General features: G+C 40.1%; 1 protein-coding gene across 5 annotated transcripts in view; it reads right to left on the reverse strand.

The window, feature by feature from the left end:
• Positions 1-23,457, reverse strand: part of si:dkey-40c11.2 (drebrin-like protein) — a 45,807-nt gene extending 22,350 nt beyond the window's left edge. For 2 of the 5 annotated variants that reach the window (XM_061817803.1, XM_061817805.1), the window contains exon 1: positions 22,989-23,457. In XM_061817803.1, coding sequence (XP_061673787.1) covers positions 22,989-23,080 — 92 coding nt within the window. In that variant the 5' untranslated portion in view covers positions 23,081-23,457. Of the gene's footprint in view, positions 1-4,613; positions 4,710-22,988 lie in introns of those variants that run through there. The other 3 variants (XM_061817802.1, XM_061817801.1, XM_061817806.1) reach the window with 2 other exon arrangements.
• Positions 23,458-24,415: the final 958 nt, after the last annotated feature.

A 24,415-nucleotide genomic window follows, 5' to 3' on the forward strand; every position in this document is an offset into this window, starting at 1 on the left:
AGGGCAAAGTTTACAAAACAGTGGTGAGGCCGGCCATGATGTACGGATTAGAGACGGTGGCACTGAAGAAACAACAGGAAGCTGAACTGGAGGTGGCAGAAATGAAGATGTTGAGGTTCTCGCTCGGAGTGACCAGGTTGGATAGGATTAGAAATGAGCTCATTAGAGGGACAGCCAAAGCTGGATGTTTTGGAGACAAGATTCGAGAGAGCAGACTTCGATGGTTTGGACATGTTCAGAGGCGAGAGAGTGAGTATATTGGTAGAAGGATGCTGAGGATGGAGCTCCCAGGCAAAAGGGCGAGAGGAAGACCAAAGAGAAGGTTTATGGATGTGGTGAGGGAAGACAGGAGGGCAGTTGGGGTTAGAGAGGAAGATGCAGGAGATAGGCTAAGATGGCAAAAGATGACACGCTGTGGCGACCCCTAACGGGACAAGCCGAAAGGAAAAGAAGAAGAAGACTTAAATGCGGATTAAATTAAAATGCATGGCAAAGTTAAATATAAATTGCACTTATATACATTTTCAAAAACAAAATGTTTGAAAAACTCAAATCCAAATGTGATGTACTTCGAGTTGAATACATAAATGTGAATTGTAGTGGACAAAAAAACCAAAACTGTTTTAGCCACTGTCGTAGTTTTTTTTTTTCTAACATTCTTACAGGTGAATGATTGAGTGATTTTAACAGACTTTGATACAACATTTTGATAATCACTGGATTATGGGTAAAATTAATGGTCATTAAATGATTATTTATCCATTCATCCATTTTCAACACATCTTATCCTAGTTAGGTCGAGTACATTTTGTGGAATTTGACATCTGCGGCAGCAGGTTGAACACATTGTGGCACATCTGGCTTGCAGTCGACTGTTCCTCAGTTCAAATCTTAACCTGGGGGCTCTTTCTTGTGTTGAGTTGGCATGTTCTCCACGTGTTTGAGTGAGTTTTCTCTTGGTCTTTATTCTTCCCAGAGGGCTGAATTGTACATAGGTGTAAAAGTGAGTTTGATATGTTTATCCTTTTGTGCCTTGCGATTGGCTAAAGATCGGTCGAAGCTCTCACCCAGACCTCAGTTCACGCAAAATCCTAATGAGGGCAAGTGATATGGAAAACGGATAAGAAACTCTATCTCTATCTCCTGTTCCCATGACCGTGTTGTATTGAACAGAATCATACTGACTGAGGGAGTCTTGCTATAGCAGTGTGACTGGAGCTCAACTTTCCATCGTTAATGACATCACTAATTAGTTGAGACTGCACCTCTGCTGAAAGTAGTACTCTCAAGTTTACTTCAGTAGCTTCAAGACACAAATAATATAATGAATAATTAATAGAAGCCGATCCCTGATAGTATGCAGTTGAATTCATTCCTTGCCCATGTGCATAACTGAAAACACTCATTTTTCCAAATCATCTTCCTCCACTGAAATGAAAGGAAATATGCCATTAATCTGTTACAGGCCCCTATAAAACTGAAAAAACTTGCAATGTTTTAAATGAGGAAAAATAGCACTTTGTAGTAGAATACTTTATAAAATCATACATAATTGACTTTATTAAATAGAATTAAACAGTTTCCATCATACATTCTCATTTGGTTTAATACGCATTGTGCTGCTCATTCTTGTGTTTGCCCTTTGATCACACAAGGGCAGTAAAATTAGATTACCTTCATTACATAACCTTTATTGGTCACACAATGGGGAAGTTTGCAAGACCAATTAATGCATCAGGTAATCATATTGCATGTATGTATGTCCTGTCTAGAACTAAAATGGGATTTACTTGTTCTTCACAGATGATAAAGAATACAACATGACTGAGTACTAGAATATTGTCTGTCGACATGTGCTCCTGCACCACTTATGTTCCAATATCCATTGCTTAAAAGGTATAACTGCTACGTAGAAACTAATCATTGCCTATGTTAGCATTAGCCTTAAACTTCCTGACTAAAGGCTGAGTAATGTTGTTGTTTTGTGTAATTATTGTTGCATGTTTTGTCTTGACAATGAACTTAAACTAAGAGTGTCCATACACACATTGAAAACTTTATTTTTAAAGAATATTAACACTGCTGCCATACCGCACATATCTTATATCTCGAGTTTGAAAAGCTCTAAGTTGGGCCACTTGTATCTAAAGGCACCACTCAATAAATGATCTGTGTAGAAGCCTAGTATTTCAAAAGCAACAGAATTAATCGCTGTGTAAGCCACACATATTGCTCTAGCACAGGCAATGACAATATCATACCCCCTCCAAAAAAATAGCAATAATAGTAAATAGAGAAAAACAACATTTATTTGCTTCACAAGAGCCCTAGTGTGAATCTTTTTCTCTGAGCATTCAAGCGATAGCAGCTGACGAGAGCTGAATTAGCATCCTGATATAAAAAGTCCATGTGAGCACAATGAACAAAAGCTGGCCAAAGTCGATCGGTGTGAATGTGTGTGCGTGTGGGGGGGGAGATATGTGTGCACACCCTGAGGACACAATTACCACATTGTTTGCTCTTCTCACCAAGCTACATGCATAGCTCATGAAGACGCACGTGTCTTCTCATGGATTTTTTTTGTTTTATTACTGTGATGGCAATTATTAATATTTACAGAGTACACAGATTTATAGGGTAGGATAATACTAATGAACTTTTACATGACAGCACTGCAATTAATCTTCCACAATTGGTATAGTGCTCATTTTATGGAATGCCGTGTAGACAGATGCTGATTTATTCTTATTGGATGTTTTGGAGGGTGCAATTTGTTATGCTGCCAAACAGTAGAATGAACTTATAAAAAACAACAAACCACTCTTGGAATCCTGTAAGTAAAAATATGTCGCGTGTCTGCCCAGTCTCCTAAATAGTCAATAAGACAAGGTCCAGCCTGAAGTACAACATTGATCATATTAGTGTTTGTTAACAAGCACATATTTAAAGTCTGATAACACAAGTACATGCAAGGAAGGAAGAATCTCGCCAGCTGTCAATAGACTGCACCCACTTCATGATCATCCCTCGGTCATTAAACATAGTCAAGCAAATTACAAACTGCATTCCGGATGAGTTTGTCGCAAGCTTAAGTAATCTCGCGTTTCCAGAGATCAACCATAAAAAAAAACACAACACTAATATATTAGTCTTAAAAATATCCAGAATTAGGAGTTCAATCCACTTTAACTGATCCTTGCAACTCGAGACATTCCAGAAGCAGTCGTGGTTGGCCATGGTCAGAGGTCAGCATGCTTCTAAGGGAGTCTTAAATCCATGTGCAATGTTCTCAACTCACATTCAACAAGCTTGTGCATGAAGACAGTGTGATGTTGGGGAAAAGTTATTCTCTGAGTCAGATCTGAAAATACTTTATCAGGTGGGTATTCATCTTCAAAGAACAAGATCTTGTTCTAATACATTCCTTTAATTTAGGTTGGGTTTACAATACATAATCTGTTTCACAGTGAGCATGGTGATGAGCACGTTGGCTTCATATGTTGGAGGTTCAGGGTTTGGCTACAGACTCTAAATTCGATTTCATTGATTTTGTGGGTGCGGTTGTTGTCTGTCTCTATGTGCACTGCAATTGGGTGGCAACCAGTTCAGGATGTACACCGCCTCTTGACCGTTGACAGCTGGGATAGGCTCCAGCACTCCCTGCAAGCCTTGTGAGGATAAGCGGATAAGAAATGGATGGATGGATGGATGGATGGATGGTGCATGATTATACCACCTGACATAGTATGAAACCCTCACTGTTCTAAAATTCAGTTGATATTGGCATCTGATGCACTTGCAGAACAGTATAATTTAAAATGCCAATCCACTTGGGATGAGCCTTGTTTGAAAACAAACAAATCTTTCATCCACTGATTTTTTTTTAAATATATATATATATGTCACGACCCATCGGAACCAAGGTAGGACCCAAATGCAGGGGTACAGGAGATGCAGATGTAAATCGGGAAAATTGTTTATTATTCAATGGTCGGGGGTCAGAGTCTCTGCTAAGACGAAGGGCAAAGTTTACAAAAACAGTGGTGAGGTCGGCCATGATGTACGGATTAGAGACGGTGGCACTGAAGAAACAACAGGAAGCAGAACTGGAGGTAGCAGAAATGAAGATGTTGAGGTTCTCGCTCGGAGTGACCAGGTTGGATAGAATTAGGAATGAGCTCATTAGAGGGACAGCCAAAGTTGGATGGATAAGATTCGAGAGAACAGACTTCGATGGTTTGGACATGTTCAGAGGCGAGACAGTGAGTATATTGGTGGAAGGGTGCTGAGGATGGAGCTGCCAGGCAAAAGACCGAAAGCAAGACCAAAGAAAAGGTTGATGGATGTTGTGAGGGAGGACATGAGGACAGTGGGTGTTAGAGAGGAAGATGCACGAGATAGGCTAAGATGGAAAAAGATGACACGCTGTGGCGACCCCTAACGGGACAAGCCGAAAGGAAAATAAGATTCAATGGTCGGGGATCGGGCAGGCAGTCAGGTGCAGTAGCGGTAGTTGGGACGTCGGGCGTAGAGAGCAGGTCAGCGGGCAGGCAAGAGTCGGTACACGGGAGAACGATCAAAGCAGGCAGGAATATTAAGGGAGTCAGGCTTACGGGGTCGGTCGGAGAACAGGCGAATGTCGTTACGCACGGGTTGACGATCAGAGATACGAGAGTGCTGGAACAGGGCATGAACCTCAACAATCTGGCAGAGAACCAGTCGTCACCAGGTCCTATATATACAGGGGATAATCAGCCGAAACAAGGCGCAGGTGTGTGCCGACCAATTAGCGCGACCGCGCAGGCTGGAGCAGCAGGATCATGACAGTATACACTATTTTGGGAAAATAATGTCTGAGCTTTTTTATTTATTTCTTTTTTTGTCTTTGGTAGTGACTAAATATGTCATCATATACTTTGGCCTTGTGATGTAGATGTAAAGCATGGTCGAATACGATGGTAAAGAAATTGCATGAAATGAACAAGCATGCAAGGAAAATCCAAGGAATAAATCAAATATTTCTGTTTCTTCAGTGTTATATTACCGGATTATCTCAAAACTTATCAAATGTAACCCTGCCAAACCGATTTAAAGCCCTGTATTTCCGTAAAAATAGCTGTTGTTTACTTTTTGTGCACCACCAATGACTAATGTCATTACTGTGAATGTGCAGAAGCAACAGTGACAATGCAACTAAGAAAATCCCCACCAAAAAAAAAAAAAAAAACACACACAGCAATGTAAATGTAGCTCTGCTAATGCGAAAAACAGATTCATCTGCAGCTTTAGACTGAGCCAGCCATGACCTAAGAGGAGAGGAAGAAGAGAAGAGGACAGAAAACAAGAGGGAGGGCCCAAAGTGAGGAAAACACCATGATGTCATCTTCTTAACAACAATAATAGATTAATACATGAAATGTGTGCATGCATGGCCACCACCGCCAAAGCCTTTCAAGGAGCTACGAACGAATAAAAAGCACTCTTTCTCAGGGAAAAAGAAAGAGTACAGAAGGCAAGCACAAGTGCAGACAGTGAAATGCGAACCATGAGCCAGCAACAATGGGGATAGTTTGTTTTGGACTATGAGAGCCACTGTAATGTCTATGTAATGCACACTGGCGCTATAGCATTTCAAGACAAACATAACAGAAACCGACGATGAACTGTAGGACTCGTGTAGGCATACAAAAACAAAGAAAAAAGCTTTTCTCTGCATATAAAGAACACACAAAAATTATATTTACGGTCCCAGTTCAGTCTGGTGGCCATAAATAACAGTACTCTTTTTCCAATCTCCATCACCATATGTATTTAATCCATCTTTAAGGCTTACATTAGCACAAGTAAAGCAATCCTTATGCTCAAACTTCAAAATACATATTTCTTAATGGCAGGAAAATCCTCCAGGTTCACCCATATTATTCATTCATGTCGTTTATGCCACCAGGGGAAGAAATGAACGGTCTGAAGTTATTGATTGATTACATATACACGAAAATAAAGGGGTCAAAATGAATGCCAGTCCATCACATATAATAGCATTACTCATTCACTCCAATACCTTCAAGATGCTATAAATACAGTGGTAGGGTTGAAACATTTGTAGTATTTTCAAAGTCGCAAACTTGCTATTGGAATTAACTAGAAGGAAACTTACAGGAATGTAAAAGGAAAAAAAACATTAATTTACAAAATTGAAGCTTCTCCTTTCATATGGAAATTAAATATAGTTAAAGGGGAAATACATTTTGGCATACGTGATTATTGGTAAAACAACTGTATTTCATGCAAATGCAGTTGAATATCTAAGCCATTGATCAATTAAATGCACATTGCACACTGCTTACTCGGGGCTAGTGAGACCCCCCACCCCCCAACATGGACAGTGCATTGCTTCATCAGATCCACACATGAGTTCTAGAAGCTTATCTGAGGGAGGAGAGCCTTTTCATTTGATATTCTGCATTGGACTTTGTTGGTATTAATAGATGGTTGGTGAATTTTTGGAATGGGTTGGGTCGAGGGGATGCGTAATATTTCACTCAAAATTCCCGTTTTCGTGGAAGCAGTGATTGTTCGAGGAAATATTTTAAACTTGATGAAGCTCTGCTGCGATTGTGTAGCAACCAGTTCAAGGTGTACCCCGCCCCCTGCCCGATGTTAACTGGGATAAGCACCTCCGTGACCCTCATGAGGATAAGCGATTCAGAAAATGGATGGCTGGTTTATTGGTGAGCTGTAAACACACACTGGCTATGGTGTCAGAACTATAATTAAAAACAATGCTTTCAAATCCATGTGCGCATGCGGCTTACATTTTGAACTACATCAACCTCTGCACCTTTTTTTTCCATTAGACATTTATTCCTCCCTTCTCATCCTTAAACCTGGTCACCCCTCAGACTTGGTTTAGCACAGACCTGAGATCCCAGTGCTATTTTTAGTCCTTCGTCTACCTCGCTGTCTTCTGTTTCAGTCTGAGACGTCCCCAACGGCATAAAGTGCTCATTTCCTCTCTCCAAACATGGGCAAAAGAAGTCCTGCCAAAATCCTTGCCTGTCTTTCCTCTTTTTGTGCTGTGTGTTACTCATGTAATACCCCCTGTGACTCATATAGTGTAGTGTGTATGTGGCAAGCCCAGCAACACACGCATTCCTGTCTGGACTACAGAGAAATATGCTATGAGAAATCTGAAGAGTAAACTCAGACAACAGAGGAATGGTGCTGACTTACTAGTAAGTATGGACAGAAATAGCTTGTTCTCAATTTTTCTATGAATCTATGTTTAAAAAATGTGACTGATGAATATATATCCCCTAATTCCAATGAAGTTGGGATGTTCAAAACAAAAACAGAATCCAATGATTTGCTGATTCTTTTCACGGTACATTCATATAAACAGACTACATAGTTATTTAATGTTCAAGCTGTAAAATTTTCAAACCAAAATACAGGAAGTTTACGTTCCATGGAATTTGGGGGCTGCGAATCCAGCGAATCTATTTTTTCCCCTTTCCTGAAATTTTCCTTCTTTTTGCGAGGAGGCATTTCGTAAACTGAATTTTTCATGACTAGAGATTATTAGAGAGGTACCACTGTACTTGTAAGTTGTTTTTATGAAGTTCTTGGTTTAATAGACATAAACAACTGTAACAACCATGCTAAATAGACAGATCCATCCATTTTCTTAGCCACTTATCCTCACAAGGGTCATGGGAGTGCTGGCGCCTATCCCAGGTCACTTCGGGGGAAAGGCAAATTACACCCTGAACCGCTCGCCACTCAGTCGCAGGCCACATTCAGGCCCTCCGACCACCACAAAACATCCAACCACTTTCATTTGTGGGGAATTTGGATTAAATGTCCTCTGGGAAACAACGACGACAACCGCTTACCTTTTGTTGAGCACTGACCGAAATATTAAAAAAGTAAAAACTAACTGAAATGGTTTTACAGTTAATACATATTTTAAAATGTACTATGATAAGAATAAAATAATTTAAATAATTTTGTATGGTGAGAAATTGCTTCAAAATCTGAACAAAGTTGTAGATCATCAAGGAAGGAATTCCTGCATTGTACTTTCATGAAATAAATGTTTTAAATCAAACCCCACCAGCCAAAGTGTAATATAGTGATTAAACATTTTGTGTAATTTCTGTATAAACCCTATTTAAGTCCTTCATAGTGAATCATAGCCATGTTACTTTCGAATTTGGTAGTCGTAAAGCACATTTTGCACACTCATGACAAATTCATCTACAGTAATTGTCACGCTTAATACCCATCCGTGTCAAAGTTTGTCCTTTTCTATCTGCTTCTTTCATTCTCCTGAATGAGCTGATGAAATGTGGCTGTCAAATCAAGGCTGCCAACAGATGAGGTTTATGTGAAAACGTCTCTGCCAAAGAGCTGACACACACATCAAGTGAGTGCAAAAAAATGAAAGAGAGAGAGAGGGAGAGAGAGAGAGAGAGAGAGAGAGAGAGAGAGCGCACTGGTAAAGTGTGTTGTGCCTCTTAGCATCTAGTCTGTTGCGCTGCAAAGAGAGGCTGAAAACACAGTAGTCTCAAGGAGTCAACAAATTGGCCCCCTTTAGTGAGAATTTCTGAGAGAGTGGGTGGGAACACCAGTGTGGACTCCCAAAGAACAACTCAAAATGATCATGAAACATATAGTTAGCAAATACTGAAGTAAATGATTTATTGTGAAATTATACAAAGTAAAAAAAAAAAGACAATCACAATGAACTCATTTACTGCAAATTATTTTCAGAGGAGTTGACAGCCATTTTAGAGTGTGATGACTACCCTTTCAATATCCACAGAATATTGAAAAACTTAACTTGAAAAACTGTATACTCCCCTCTTTCTTCCGAAAACAAGGTTGTGTCTAGTTTTTTTCCCCCTTTTAGTAATCAGGAGTAGAAAATATATGTTTCTGACCAAAAAGCAGAGGGGAAAAAAGCTTATGTCCAGCAGAGCAGTGGCATTTTTTTTTACTATTTTTTGGCTTTTCTGACACCTGAAACATCAAAAGGACAGTGGGTAAGGGCCTTTGATGGCAAAGTAATTGTTAATTTATAGATAACCAACAAATAAATATGCAGAAAGTCACATTGGCTAACTACAAGTTTTGAGTGATTTTTTTTTTTTTTGACACTTCCGCCCATGAATTGTGTCATACATTATTACGGTCACGACACACACGTTCTACTACCCACTCATATTTTTAACCCATACACATACATAATCTGCTCAAGTCTGAGGTACCTAATCTCGTCCAATTTTCAAGGTGTTTGTATTACTTTCCCTCATCATTGATGTGAGAAGGAGAGATTCACCGCATAATCTTTATTTTCTAGCAAAAAGCAGTGATGGTCTCCAATCCAAAATGACACAATGCCGCCATCAACAGTGATTTACAGTCCTAAATTTGACAGTTGAGCTGCACTTAGCTGTCCATCTGACAAATATAATTGTCCACAATAGAGTATGAGTTACAGTGGAGTGACTGCACAGTCTCAGTCGGCTCAGGTATTTCCATTCAGAAAATGATTTGTCCACAAGAGCTCCTGCAACCACACAGGTCAGATATATGCAAGCATGTATTTTAACACCATGAAAAAAGGCTCATTCATTTGCATTGAAATCAATAGATACAGAAAAATGACAATTACTAATGAATTAACTTTAAGTACTGCATTCTGTACATATCTCTGTGACCCAAACGAGCTGTGGTCCACCCACCGATTCACAGTAACTGATATGCATGACATATGACTGGGTGGAGTACATAATATAGTCCCCTTGAGACGAGGGTGTTTGAGGAGAACGGTATTTTTTTTTTTCCCCTCGGGGCAGCGATTGATTGATGCAAGATTGTAAAGAAGAAAACTGTACGAAAAAATCTAAAATGTATAATATTGAGCTGAGTGGGCTATAGTCTTGGAAGGAGAGGCTTGTCTGGAAAATTCAGTGTTTAAGAGTGGACAAAAAAAAAGTAATTAAGTGTCTGCCAAGGTCAAATGAGAGTGAAACAGCCCTCTTGATGCTGAGAGCGGCGTAAATCACAGTGGGGGATGCAAAGAGCGAGGGAGGAAGATTGCATAGCTGGAATAGATGACATTTTGGAAAGTATTCAAACGTGCTGCCAATCATGATAAAATGTAAAAATGCTTACAGATGAAAGTCAGGTGACCAATCGTGAGGCTGAGCAATCAGATGGTACTGCTTGTTTTTTTAGTATTGGGTTATAAACCTTTGTTATCACAAAGGGTGGTTATTGAGTAGCACCACATAGATCAATTAGACAGCTAACACATTTCTTTCTGAGCAATTTAATGCTCGACGTGGTGTATTGTGTTTTAAGGCAGAATTCCCTGTGTATTTATGTATTAGTATTTTAGCCAGGATTAAATGGAAGTGGCTAATTTCAACAGGAGGAAGCAGCCCAGACTTTTCACATGTAAAAAGCTGATAAGGAAGTCAAAGTAAAATAAGTTGATCTGCAACATTCTGGATGTACAATAGTAGCGGAAGCTAGCGTGTTAAAATTTGTCGTGTGGTCATGTATGCATATTGTATTTGTTGCTTTTCCACTACAAAGTACCAACTCGCCTCATTTTTGGATGGTGTATAGTAAAGCTAGGTTAGTAGTTTTTAGTATTTTGATGGATAAGAGAAAAAAATCGAAGCTTTAAATTCTGTGGTTGATAACGAACCACACAATGTTTTGGGGGCCCCCAATGAGCAAACAACCATGAGCAGTAGTGGGCCCCAAGTGGAGGATTCCCGACATATTGTCGTCGCAGCTGTTTTGGCATTACTGACTGGTGACCAGTTCAGGGTCTAATCTCCATTTCGCCTGAAATTAGCTGGGATAGTCTCCAGCACTCCCGTGACCCTTACGAGGATAAGCAGCTTGGAAAATGATAATGACATGGGAGAATCTTCTTTGTCTCTTGTGGCTACCTTCAGCTCAGGGCTCTTGGCAATTGTCTGCTTTTCCTGCCCATTTTCTGCATTTCTGGAGCTGAAGTGATCATATTGGTCAAAAAGTTACTCATGGTCGGACCGATGGCTTGGATGGGATCCGCAAGACTTCGGATGTTGTCGGGCAGTCTTGGTTGAAACGCCACAGCAGCATTATGTGGATTTTGTGGACAATTCCTCTGCTTATTTCAGCAAGGCATTGAGTACATTCTACATTCTGCAACTGTTATGAGAGCAATCCAGAACTGTGTCCCATTGAGAATATCACAACAGAGACCCAAGACTGTTTGTTGAACAACTGCAGTTGTACATCATGCAAGAAAGGAAAAGAATTCCATCGAAAAGGATCCAATGATTATTGTCCTCAGGTCCTAAACGGTTATTGAGTATTGTGAAATTACATTCATTAGGACAGGAGTTTGCGCCGTGTCTATAGAATTAAAAATTTATGTTACTTGCATCAACTGAAACGACATTATGCTGCTGCCCACCTTGTCCACCTGGAGACACTCAGACAAGTATACAGTATATGGATGTCTGTAGAAGTTTCAGGTCCTCTCATCTCATCTTATCTCAGCTCTTCACAGAGGAAACAAGAATAAATTACTGTTATTATTGATTGTCTAAATGTTTTGCTGGATCATTTGTGTTCAAATGAGGGCTGGATGATATTGGGAAAATAACGAGTGATTTTCAGCAAATCTGCGAAATTTATTAAGATGTGAAAAACAGGACAACGGACAATGTGAAAAAGTACACATTTAGCTTTTTATCTCTGTAGAAAAAACTATGCTCAGATGAGCACAAAAGTATAGGGTCATTTGTGTTAAGTCTAGCTGCATGTAAATGAACTGTAGCATTAAGCAACAGTTCAGCCAGACATGAAATTAAAATTATTTATTTTCATGGCCCGTTATACTGCAGTCAATATCATCTTCTAGCACTATCCATTTGTATTTAATTAAGTTATTTTACACTTATTTTTTAACATATGCATTAGTATTTCTATATTTTACTGTGTTAGTTTAAGTGTGATACATTGTTGTTTACACGTGACGTTTGTCCTTTCAATAATGCCCTCACTCCCGAATGTTGGGACATGCGTCCTTTTGTCACATTCTGAAGTGAGATACAGTAAATGCTGGTTGTGTAGCTGTGTGTGTCCTCATTCATCATTATCATTAAAAAAAAAAAAAAAGTATGTAACAGACTGGACTGTTACGTGTGTATCCTTTTATTGGATAGATTTACTGTAACATTGCTGCTAATCTTATTAGCATGTTCAACCAGGTGCCTTTGCTGGTCACTTATTAATATTACAGTTGATTGACTGCATATCAATACACCAACATTGCGCAGTAGCCTGCGATTGTATATTGTACAATTGTACATTGCACAATTGTACATTGCATTCTCAAACAATATCTCGTGCAGCCATAGTTCAAATATCAGTTGGTTAAAGGGTTACAAATGCACCTCACATTTTATCCTAGTCTTAGATTTAAGATAATGTACTCATGGCTAAGCTACACATTGTTCTTAAATACACTAAATTCTGAAATTAATATTTATGTTTAGTTTGACAGTAAACGTCAACTGGGAGAACCATAAGCGTGAAAGCCTGCTGCTTATTGTGAAGTGAGTTTAGTTGACTAACTTCACCGGCACCATACACGTTGCTTAACACACTACTGTACTTTTTGTTTTGATATCAGTAGGTCTACCCGCGTCCTGCAGTAGAACGTGTTCAACCTTAAAAGCTCAACAGCAAAGTATCTTCAAGGAAAAGAGGAGGGGAAGGAGTGGGGGGCATGAAGGATAGATGACAGATGAGTGGGAGAAAGGAAGAGGAGAGAGGAGTGATAAACTCTGAAATTGCAGGCTTCTGGGATTACACTGGCATTTCCTGTACATGTTGTCCCACACTGAATAAACACACGCATACACATCCTCTAAAATTGGATCATTAAAACATCTTATCTTTAAGCATTTCCATATAAACAACAAGTCTTCATTTCTCCCTAAATGTAATCTTTCCTTCCTTGTAACTCCTCCACCTGTGCTCTCCTCCTCCAGTTCTTCATCAGCCCCGCATTCTCTGAGGACCACCCAGCATTCCTTCTCACATGTGGTCCTTTTCTCCATATCTTTTACTGAAGTGTGCATTCATTTTATGACCCCTGCCAACGTCTGCTCTCATTCAATTTGCCTTAACAAACAACCTAATGTTCCCACTTGGGTCGCCACGACAACAGAGACCCTCAATGCCCTCCTGGTCCAACCCACCCTTCCCACCAGCACAAAGTTAAGAAACAAGACTGCAGCGAGACCCCTGTCAAGTTTGATTTTGCTGAATGATGACAGCGAGAGGGCAACCCTTTGTAGCCACGGCGATGGGAGAGCGAGCCTGTTAAAGTCACTTGGCAAACATTATGATGAATGTCTCTTTGCTTTTAACAAACTCAAACGTTTAATCAAATGTATTTACTACTTGTTTAGTGTCAAGGCTAAACAACCAAAAACATCCCACCCCCCCAGCCCCTCATACATTTTCACAAGTTATGGAACGAGATTTACCTGGATAATACAATAAAAAGGCAATTAGTGTGACATTATTGTGTCCTTCCACATATTTAATTTCTATACCGCTTATCCTCACTATGTTGAGCTGGAGATGATTCCAGTTGACTTTGGGTGAGAGATGGAGTATAGTGTGGACTGGTCGCCAGTTATTCGGAGGGCACGTAGAGACCAAAGCATTCACATTCTTTCTCTTCTATGGGTAAATTCAAATCTTTATTTACCCCAAATATGCATGTTTTTGGAATGTGGTAGAAGCAAGAGTACCCAGATAAAACCCCAAGGGTCTGAGCCTTTCATCTATGAGGCAAACAAGTAAGCCACTACCCCATTCTATAATATGAATGTATTAAGTATTTTGGAGTGGAATTTCAGTGTCAACAGATGAGTAAGAATAAAGTTCTTCTTATTTGGTCTACAGTACTGTGCAAGAGTCTTGGATCATCACTAGCTTCAATGTTTAAATGAGTTTCTTCCACACTTACATTTTCAAGCACAGTAAGACAGTTTTTCATGTCTTGGGAGTTCTCCAGAGGCATAATTCACACTATACTGCACAAATATGTACAGTGAAGAAAATATAGTATTTGAGTATTTGAACACCCTGCTATATTTCAAGCTCTCCCACTTAGAAGTCATGGAGGGGTCTGAAATTTTCATCGTAGGTGCATCTCCACTGTGAGAGAGATCATCTAAAAAGAAAGATCCAGAAGTCACAATCCATGATTTTTAACAGTTTGTGTGCTACAGCTGCAAATAAGTATTTGAACACCTGGGAAAAAACAATGTTAATATTTGGCACAGTAGCCTTTGTTTGCAATTACAGAGGTCAAACATTTTTTCATTTAGTTGTTCACCAGGTTTGCACACACTGCAGGATGGATTTTGGCCCACTTCTCCACACAGATCTTCTCTAGATCAGACAGGTTTCTGGGCTGTCGCTGAGAAATACGGAGTTTCAGCTCCCTCCAAAGATTTTCTTCTGGGTTTAGGTCTGAAGACTGGCTAGGCCACGCCAGAACCTTGATATGCTTCTTACAGAGCCACTGCTTGGTTTTCCTGGCTGTGTGCTTCAGGTCATTGTCATGTTAAAAGACCCAGCCATGACCCATCTTTAATGCTCTGAAAGAGGTTTTTCCCCAAAATCTCACAATACATAGCCACGGTCATCCTCTCCTCAATACAGTGCAGTCGTCCTGTCCCATGTGCAGAAAAATACCCGCAATGCATGATGCTACCAACCCATGCTTCACAGTAGGGATGGTGTACTTGGGATGGAACTCATCACTCATCTTTCTCCAAACACAGTTAGTAGAATTATGATCAAAAAGTTTCATTTTGGTCTTATCTGACCACAAAACCTTCTCCCATGACTCCTCTGTATCATCCAAATGGTCATTGGCAAACTTAAGACGGGCCTTGACGTGTGCTGGTTTAAGCAGGGGAACCTTCCATGTTATGCATGATTTCAAACCGTGACGTCTTAGTGTATTATCAACAGTCACTTTAGAAACGGTGGTCACAGCTTTTTTCAGGTCATTGACCAAGTCCTGTCGTGTATTCCTGGGCTGATTCCTCACCTTTCTAAGATTCATTGAGACCCCACGAGGTGATATCTTGCATGGGGCTCCACTCCAATTCAGATTGACCATCATGTTTAGCTTCTTACATTTTCTAATGATTGTTCCAACAGTGGACCTTTTTTCACCAAGCTGCTTGGCAATTTCTCCGTAGCCCTTTCCAGCTCTGTGGAGTTGTACAATTTTGTCTCTGGTGTCTTTGAATAGCTCTTAGGTCTTGGCCATGTTACAAGTTCGAGTCTTCCTCATTGTATGGAATGGAGGTGGACTTTGAAAGGCGGACTAACAGGTCTTTGAGGGTCAGAATTCTAGCTGATAGACAGGTGTTCAAATACTTATTTGCAGCTGTATCACACAAATAAATTGTTGGAAAAAATCATACATTGTGATTTCTGGATTTTTTTGGATTATCTCTCTCACAGTGGACATGCACCTATGATGAAAATTTCAGACCCTTGGGAGAACTTACAATAGAGTAGGGTGTTCAAATACTTATTTTCTTCACTGTATGTACGATTTGACAAACAATGTGATGTCTGGTACAAGAGCAGTATAAAATATTCGGCCTTAACGAAGATCATCCTCAATAAACATCAAAAGAAGAAGTCGTGTCAGTAGTTATTTATGACTTCTTTACTCCACTCCTGGAAGCCATTAATTACAATTTCTATTGTACTTTTCCAACTCACCTACATGTGTCGTTGGATCTCTTCCTCACTTCCACTTCCAAAGATTTTATTTTTCATCTTTTCTGCAACACCTAACAAGTAAGAGAGTTCAAACGGATTTGTGTGTATCCTAGTTTTATACGTTATATGTGCACTAGATTCTATCTTTGGAGGACACTGCAGTGAGGACAGAATCTTGGAGATATTGCATTTTTGGTCAGAGATGCCATAAAGAAGTCATAAAATAAGAGTTTGCATGCACACATACACATCCACACTCAAACCCACACTCTCCTGCCAATGTTTGGAGAAACTGTACCATCAAAATAAAATATAGACAGCAATAGCCAATTGGCAAGTTAGATAAGTCCATTCTCTATCTACATGACAGTAAATCAAAGCTGTTTTTTTTTTGTTTTTTTTTTGTTCTTAACAGAGGGCCTCAGCAACTGTATTGCACTGCAAAAGGGAAGTTATATAGTATGTTATATCACTGGTGTCAGCCTAAAATAGCAATGAGTTCTTTTTTCCACAAATCAATACTATTGATCTCTTCCTGCGTTATCTTTTAGTTTTTACACATTTGAAGGAAAAAAAAATCTTACAAAAATCTCTTGGACATTTCAACTGTCTGAGAACTGTTGTAAAACTCGCCCTTTTCCTTACTCTGCAGGAGCCTTGCGGTATTATGTCACCTCAAGATTGAAAGTCAGGAAGTTTTTTTTAGACAACAACGGGTGAAAATAGTTAGATACATTTGAGTAACCCTGTTTTGTTAAAAATGGAGAGCTGTAATCCTTTGGCGCAAAAGGAACTGGTCAGCCACAAAGATAAGTGCATACCTTTCATTTCGGGTTGTTACACTGCTCAGTCAGCCCATTGTTTTATTTATTGCGTTGTGTCCCTACCTTTGAATAAGGCGTTGGGATTTTGTGAAATAGTAAAGGTTTTTTGTCTAGTTGGAGGGGTCCGTGTGAGAATGCTAAGTCTTTTAACACTTTGAGCAGTTAGAATGCCCATCACAGCGATAGTACAGTGCAATCCCCATCATGCAAAGGGTGTGAAAACTTATAGGAATGTATGCAGTTTAAAGTGAGATGTCATGCGATAGTCGGGGACAATGTGAATTGTGCAAATATTGCAGATACTCCACGGTCAATTGTGAAAGTGGTGAAGATGCTATTCAGGTACGAAAGACCACTATTGGTCGGCAGCTCCTTAAATCGGGAGTCCACTTCACTTGCAGCAGGGCTTGTGAACAAAACAAACAGTTTACATTCCCTTAAGTGTCTCTGTTGCGAGAAGATACACACTGCACATGGAGCAATGTTGAAGCCAATACTAGCAAGAGTGTACCAGTTGGCCGGTGTTCCATGAGCCCACTAGTGGCCAATGACACAGCTATCCAACTCTGTGTTTAGTACATGCGGAAAAATAAGTTAAATTTAATCAGTGTTGAATTATTCAATGAATTATGATGATTTTTTTGTACACATCTTCCTAAATGTTGAACAAGAACATGTGCAACCAACACACTGTGATTCCAAGTTCATAGAGTCACAAAGATGGATTTCGAGATGTCAGCCTTGAAGTAATAAATTTTGAATGACACACCAGCTCAAGTGTCATGTGTGACACCTCTAACAGGTGGATTCATTACAAGTACCACAAAACAGAACACGCACAAGGACGTTTTTGTTACTTCTTCTTCTTTGCTCTTGGTTCCCCCTTAAGTGAGGAAATCACATGGACGTGTGCATACTAACCCACTGGTGTCAGTGTTATGCCTCCCTTGTAGGTGTGTGTGTGTTTATCTGATCCGTAACTTTATACCTCCACATATTTAATCAGGCTTGAACATGTGGAAAATCTAGCATGTGAACACCTGGGTTCAAAGAGTAACTCTAATGTTATGATCCCATCACTGGAGATGGGAGGACAAAAGAGGCCAGTGCCTTTTGTATTGAATACATGCATGGGGATTATCAATGAAAAAAAAATATTTATGAGTGTGTGCACAATTAATAGATCTGACAGGGTTGTCCTGCACCACGGAGCACTGGAAAGGTGGAATAACAACATATTGGTTAGTAGACTCATGTAACGGAGTAATGGAGACACTGGCCTGATTTTATCTTCTCCTTAGTCCAAAAACAATGAGCAAATTTGGATGACCTATTAAACAATATTTAAGGTACTATCTTTACCTGGTGAAGAATTAGTTAAAAAGTGAATGAGAACGGCGCCCAATAATAGTGGTTAGCACAAACATTCGCATGTATGTGCAATTTTGAGTCTTCAACTAACCAACCATGCCTCTTTTGGGATCTGGGAGAAAACCTGAGTACCCAGCGAAAACCCACATCGGCACGGGGAGAACATGCATACTCAACACAAGCAAGGCTGAATTTGAACCTGAGTCCTTAGAAGTATGAGGCACTGCGCCGCAATCTTGATTTGAATCAGCACCAAATTTTTCATCTTCATCCCAACATGCCTAAAAATTGTCCAAACGTTTCCGGAAAGATCTACTGAGAAAGCGTGGGAATTTTTTTAGGAGAAACACCATTACCACGGAGAAAAAAAAATAATTTTTCAGTAGCCCAATCACCACCTCTCAACAAAGTTCCTTAACTCTGCTAGATAACAAAAAAATTGTTGCTGTAGTGACTATTTATTCCGCCGCTGCCTGACTATACAAACCAGGACACTGTAAAACACAAGCTATGGGTTTGTATTGTAAAAAGAAAGTGTGACAGTGATCACATCACAGTTGGCTCGATACAGCCCCCCGCACCCATTTGTGATGAATACCAGGTCAAACTAATCAGTGGCCTCAAATCAGCTTAGCCCTGACACAATGCTGCAAACATTTCTCTCATCTGATTCACACATACACACACTTTTTATGACTGGCTAATCTGGCATTGAACTGAGTGGTTTACGCTTGGCAGGCGTACGTCTTTATTGGCTGCTCTGCTGAAAATTAATACAATCTGCAAACCAAACTGCCTTCCCAGGAATTCCAGAGACATGGAAAGTTGAAGACAAGGAGCTGTATGAAGTTTGCATACTAACATTGAAACACTGCTCATATGACGCAACTATTTTCTTTTAATTCACAAAGTACAGACTCACGGGCCACACACATTATTCTAATGATGTCCAATGCAAGATATGAATCAAAAAGACTTTGCTTTCAGAAATGTAACTACGGTAGCACTAAGTATATTGCAGTTCTCCACAAAAGCCAAAGAGTGAACAAAAATTTTGAGAGTATAGCTGAAAAGCTGGAAATGAGAAAAATAAACATATGGTAAAGTCAGTTTACCCTGATGCTGGACATTGGAACACTCCAATGTTTTTTTCCAGTCTCCATTTTGTTGCAGTGGTTCTTGCTAACCTCAGTCCACAACCACCTATGCAGAGGTACGTTCGGGAGACCCCTAACCCCACCCCCGACCCTTCATTGGTGTTTGCGCATGTGTTCTTCCCTTTGGTACTACCTTTCAAGAGGAAACCCAAAGGGAAAAGTCAACCGTTGGAAAAGCAGCATCTGTTAGGTACCAGCTCCTTGGATCATGAAGCAAGGCATGTAAAATCATACGCAACAACACCGCCATGTGTCAACACACCACAGAGAAAGTAATGTTAACCCTGCCAAATTTGAAAGAATAAAACAAATATATGTTAAATATATACAATCATGCTTCAAAACTTGAATAATAATTTCCAACTCTCAGATGCTGTGGCTGTGTTGAATGGATATGCCAAAAGTTGTCAAACATACTGAGGGCTGATAGCTTGTATGATATAAAATCATGTTAGGTGGCTCAACTTCAAAATTGACTGCTTATTGTAGACTATAATCATAAAAATAAGCACCTAAGTCAACTTATCGTTGTTGTCGTTGACATAATGTCACAGTCGAACAGGGCACCTGACGACAGCGAGGATGGTAGGAGGAAGCCTCGGTGGTTAGGAAGTTGCCATTGCCCCATTCCCTAGTATGAAGTTACCCACAAAGCCACACTGACTCTGCTGTAAGTTTACAAAACTATCCGTCGTAGTAAAGTCATCGCATTTTTATCTTTTTTTGGGGGGGACCTGAAAAAAAACAGTGGTGGTAAGCTAGCTCACAACAGACCAGTCAAAAAACATGATGTCTCTTTACTTATCTATAGGGGAAGGGAATCCACACTAGAATGTATAGATCCATCCCTCGTGATGTCTCGAGGCTGTGTTTTTGCCCCGCCCACAAATTCAGGAAAACTCAACACTGTAAAAGATACTTATGCTAAATCTTAATATTCCAGCACTGAATGTCTTGGCATTTGAAGTGCTGAAAAAACACTTCAAACATATTTAATGTATTTAGAAACAAAACACTGAGATCTGTTTAGAGCCCTTTAAGTGAGTAAATGATGATGTCACGGTGCATGAAAGGCAAGATACAGCATACGTAGACAGAACGCAACCTGACTTTACACTGTTCCCTGTCCACAAAAAAAAACTTTTTAGTTCTTTTTAATTTAAAGCATGACGGGCATTGTGCTTAGGGTACCTTAACTGCTCCATTTTTTTCTCACTTCATTTGCATGGCACCTCGCTAGAAACTGAAATTTGGTTTCACAACCAAGTGACAGCGCTTCACTGCAAAAACTCAAAATAGGCCACTCGTAAGCCTTTGCTTTGCTTTGCTTTTGCATGCTAAACAACTCCAACAGAAAGATACCTTGACCTAGTTGGAAGTAAGAATCCCAAGAACGTGTGCATGTCAAATAATTACTTCTCAACTAAAACTCACAAGTATACGACCTTGCGAGAAGGCTGGAGTTGGGAATCGAACCCTAAACCTCATCACTCGGACATGCTCACTGCTAGCTCTCACACAAAAACTAAACTTACAGGATTTTTGCGTTCAATCAATAGATGGGTTCTGCATTGTCAAAGGAAGAACCCATTGTGATTGTGTGCCACTGGTTTACACTGTGAAATTAAACATAACCCTTTTCCTCATTTCTCAGTCATTAAAGAGTGCAGGTGTACCTCGTGAGCTGTCCTTTGAGTTTATATAAAAGATCATTGATGAGACCCCAGTCGGTCCATTGTGAGCAGCAGCATATCTGAGACCAGGCGGTGATCCCGTGTCATAACCTGAAACCTGGCCACCTGACACCTGCACATCACCATGGTGACACATCAAAACAACACCCATCTCTCATTCCGTCCCACGCTCTCATAGCACCACCCTCCACCCCCACTTCAGATTCAGTGCAGCATTCTCAGCAAACACGCAGCTTTTCCTCACATGCATCCACTCTTTTTAATGGCCAAACGTAACCGAAATTACAAGTTGTCTCTCAGCCAAGCCCTCCAGAACATGTGCGCTTGTGTGGGAATTGAGCATGGATGACGTCCACCTCTGTTTCATCTCCCTCCTTCCTCCTCATCATTCCATGACGTTATGCAGACTCGAGCTGCATGAATGAAACTTGATGAACTCAAATCTGAATGGGCCAAGGAAGGATTTAAAAAAAAAAAAGTCTCCAATTCAATCCCAGTTTGTAAAAATTCCTTTCTTTAGAGGTTTTGGGAGCATCTTTTTCAAAGTTTCACATCCCTCAACGTCTTGCTGGGTAAATCGCATGCAGCCTTTGTATATTGACGTTCCATTCAGCCTCTCATTGGATCATTTGGCTCACAATCTGCGACCTGTCAAACAAACCCGTGCAGACAAACATCTCCAATACGCCCAGAGGACATAATGTCATTAGTCATCTGTCAAACCAAACACAATGGCACACTGTACTTGTTTCTGGATGGGAGTGTATTTAGGGAATGGAACACCATCAAAGACACCATTGATTGCGTGGAAGTGCTTACGTGTATTACCTTGAAAGATTGACCAAAGATATCAGTACAATATCTAGGCGGTGAAAGCTCTTGAGTCCAATTTAGATTTCAAGCTCAATTATTCAGGAAATGTAAGCTTTTATAGCTGCACGCCAGTTCAAACTGTCACCCACAAGAAGTAGGCATAATGCATGCCACCTAAATTGGTTGTTAAAGCTTTTAATTCTCTTTTTGCAGCACTTCTCCAGAAGAGGAACCTGAATTCTTAAATGTGAATACACACGAGATGTCACATACGTTCTTAACTTCAAAGATAACAAATGATATTTTTTTTTAATGAGACATTTCACTTTTATGATTCCACCGAAAGGTTACAACTTGGTGTTTTTGAGATTATTGAGGCATTACTAAAATCCATTTTTGTGATGACTCCTATTTAGCTAATTTTGACTGTGTACGTTCGTGTATTTGCAATGCGAACAACTGTTTCCACATGAAAGTAAGAAAATCCCAATATGGATTTTTGTTGTTCAATGTTTTACTGTACTTCCACAATTTATCAATTGCATTTATTATTTTAAAACTGTTTCATTTTTTTAAACATTTGCTTGGGTAGAAATGTTTAACTTGTATGTGCAAAATGGAAGTTATCTTTTTAAAAATGTATTGATACAGTTTTAATATTGGTCATAATTGTGGTAGTTGGAGCTGTGTATTTTTTTCCCAGGTAGTTCGTGTAAAAACCTTTGTATAAACATTGCTTTAACTGATCAAACCAGTTGGTTCAAGTGCACTTCATGTAGTGACATGGAAGTTGTACTGTACAAGTATTCAGAAAACTGTAACGCAATTATGGAATCATCAGCTTGTGTGTCCGCTTAATTAAAGTATGTCCTCATAAAAGCCACAGCAAGCGGAAACCTGATCGTGGTAGTGAAGAATACTCGCACGCCTCACGTTACCTTTGAGGAGAGGAAAATTGTTTTTTGTTTTTTTTGGATTTTTACATTTTGGGGGGCAGTGAGTCACGCAGCGGTTGCGTTCTGCGTGCGTAATGGACGACCATCACCTCCTCTAGTCGTTCACTCCCGGGGGTGGGTAAGAAGCTTTGATAAACTAACAAGTATCTAAAAATATATGTAGGACAATGGAGTTGTAAAAATAGCTCAGGTTGCGTGCACAGTCTTGCTCATTGGATTAATGAAATAAAGCCTCCAATTACGCAACAGCCACCGCAGACGTCAGGACCACGAAACTTCTACGACAAACACAAAGGGCTTGTTTTCCGTTACATTAAATCATAAAGTTACCAGTTAGTGGAGGAGCGATGGTTTAGGATGTCCTCCTTGGCCGTGAGCAGTGACAGGCTGTATGTATCAAGGTTAACCGTTTTCCTGCTCATGGTGCCTTCAAGTGTCCGGACCTCTTCCCGCTGGCTCGTCCTCGACTGGTCCCCCTACTTGTGCTCTCGGGGTACGACTATTTGCTGGGAAGACCCACAGCGGTGGTGGGGGCAGAAAAGAAAAAGAAAAAGCAACCTCGGCCGTTCTCAGTGGAGAAAAAAGACGAAAACAGTCCACGGAAGGCTTGCACGCGGGTTGCACGCAAGTTGGCTCAAGTTTCAAAGCGGAAAAGATCCGTCGTCCCGGCGTGGAATCGGAGGAGCAGAGTGTGCACACTGGGCTTTGTGCACAGAGGGGGCAGCGGAATAAGTTTGCAGTTAAAAAGCCCCACCTCTTGTTGAGTGAGTGGAAAGCGGAATCGCTTCACTGGCTGGCTCGCGCCGTGTCGGCACGCATTTTTCTTGCAGCGCTTTGTGGACGTCGGCGTGAAATTTTACTCACTTGATTTCAATACGGCTGCCGCAGCAAAAATAAAAATTAAATATTATATAATAAAAGGGTAAATAGGGAAAAAATGTAACTTTAAATTATCCATTCTATTAATCAGAAAATATATAATTAACTGTCCGCGAGCGTTTAATAAAATGAGCCAGCGCCATTGTAGCTCAAAAACTAAGGAAAAATAATAAATATGAATGAAAGTAATGTTCAGATAACAGACGTAGTTTGATGCTCATGTCCTAAAACACGTTTTTTCCACTCATGAAAGTAAATGTACCCTTGTCATAGGGTTCATGATGATTGTGTAAAGACCAAAGTTCAATTTTTAGAAATCAGTTGGGATGTCTGTGAGCAACGGAATCGGGTGCTCAAGATGGCATAAAAGTGCACCGTTTTACTTATATGGGTCAATAAATTTAGCATGGGCTAAATTGACCCAGTGGTGCAAGTTACAACAACATTGGCCAACAGCAGAAGAGGTGTGGTGACAACCTAAAGGCCAAGTTTTGGGAGGAAAGACAAACCTGGATAACGTCAGCCAAGCCGACTTTCAAAGAAAAAAAGATGAAGCCTTTTTTCCCAGAATTGATTTCATCGCCAAACTAACCAACTTCACACAGTTGGGGGCACAAAAAAAAAAAAAGAAAGAATCAGCAGTTGGCAATCTCAAGCAACCTAGATGAGTGGAATGTAGAGTAAGTAGGGGGGTAAATAGATGGAGTAGAATGGATGAAGAGATGAGAGGAAGGAGTTTGGAGGGGGAACGGAGTTACAAAACTGATGGATGATGATGGAGGATGAGGATGAAAATTGTCCATTCTCGGCCCAAATGAAAGAAATTGAAAGAGGCTGGTAGAATTGTACAGGACTTACTTTTCAATTGTTCAATAAAT

This window comes from Syngnathoides biaculeatus, chromosome 4, assembly GCF_019802595.1.
Source record: "Syngnathoides biaculeatus isolate LvHL_M chromosome 4, ASM1980259v1, whole genome shotgun sequence".
Taxonomy (NCBI): Eukaryota; Metazoa; Chordata; class Actinopteri; order Syngnathiformes; family Syngnathidae; genus Syngnathoides; species Syngnathoides biaculeatus.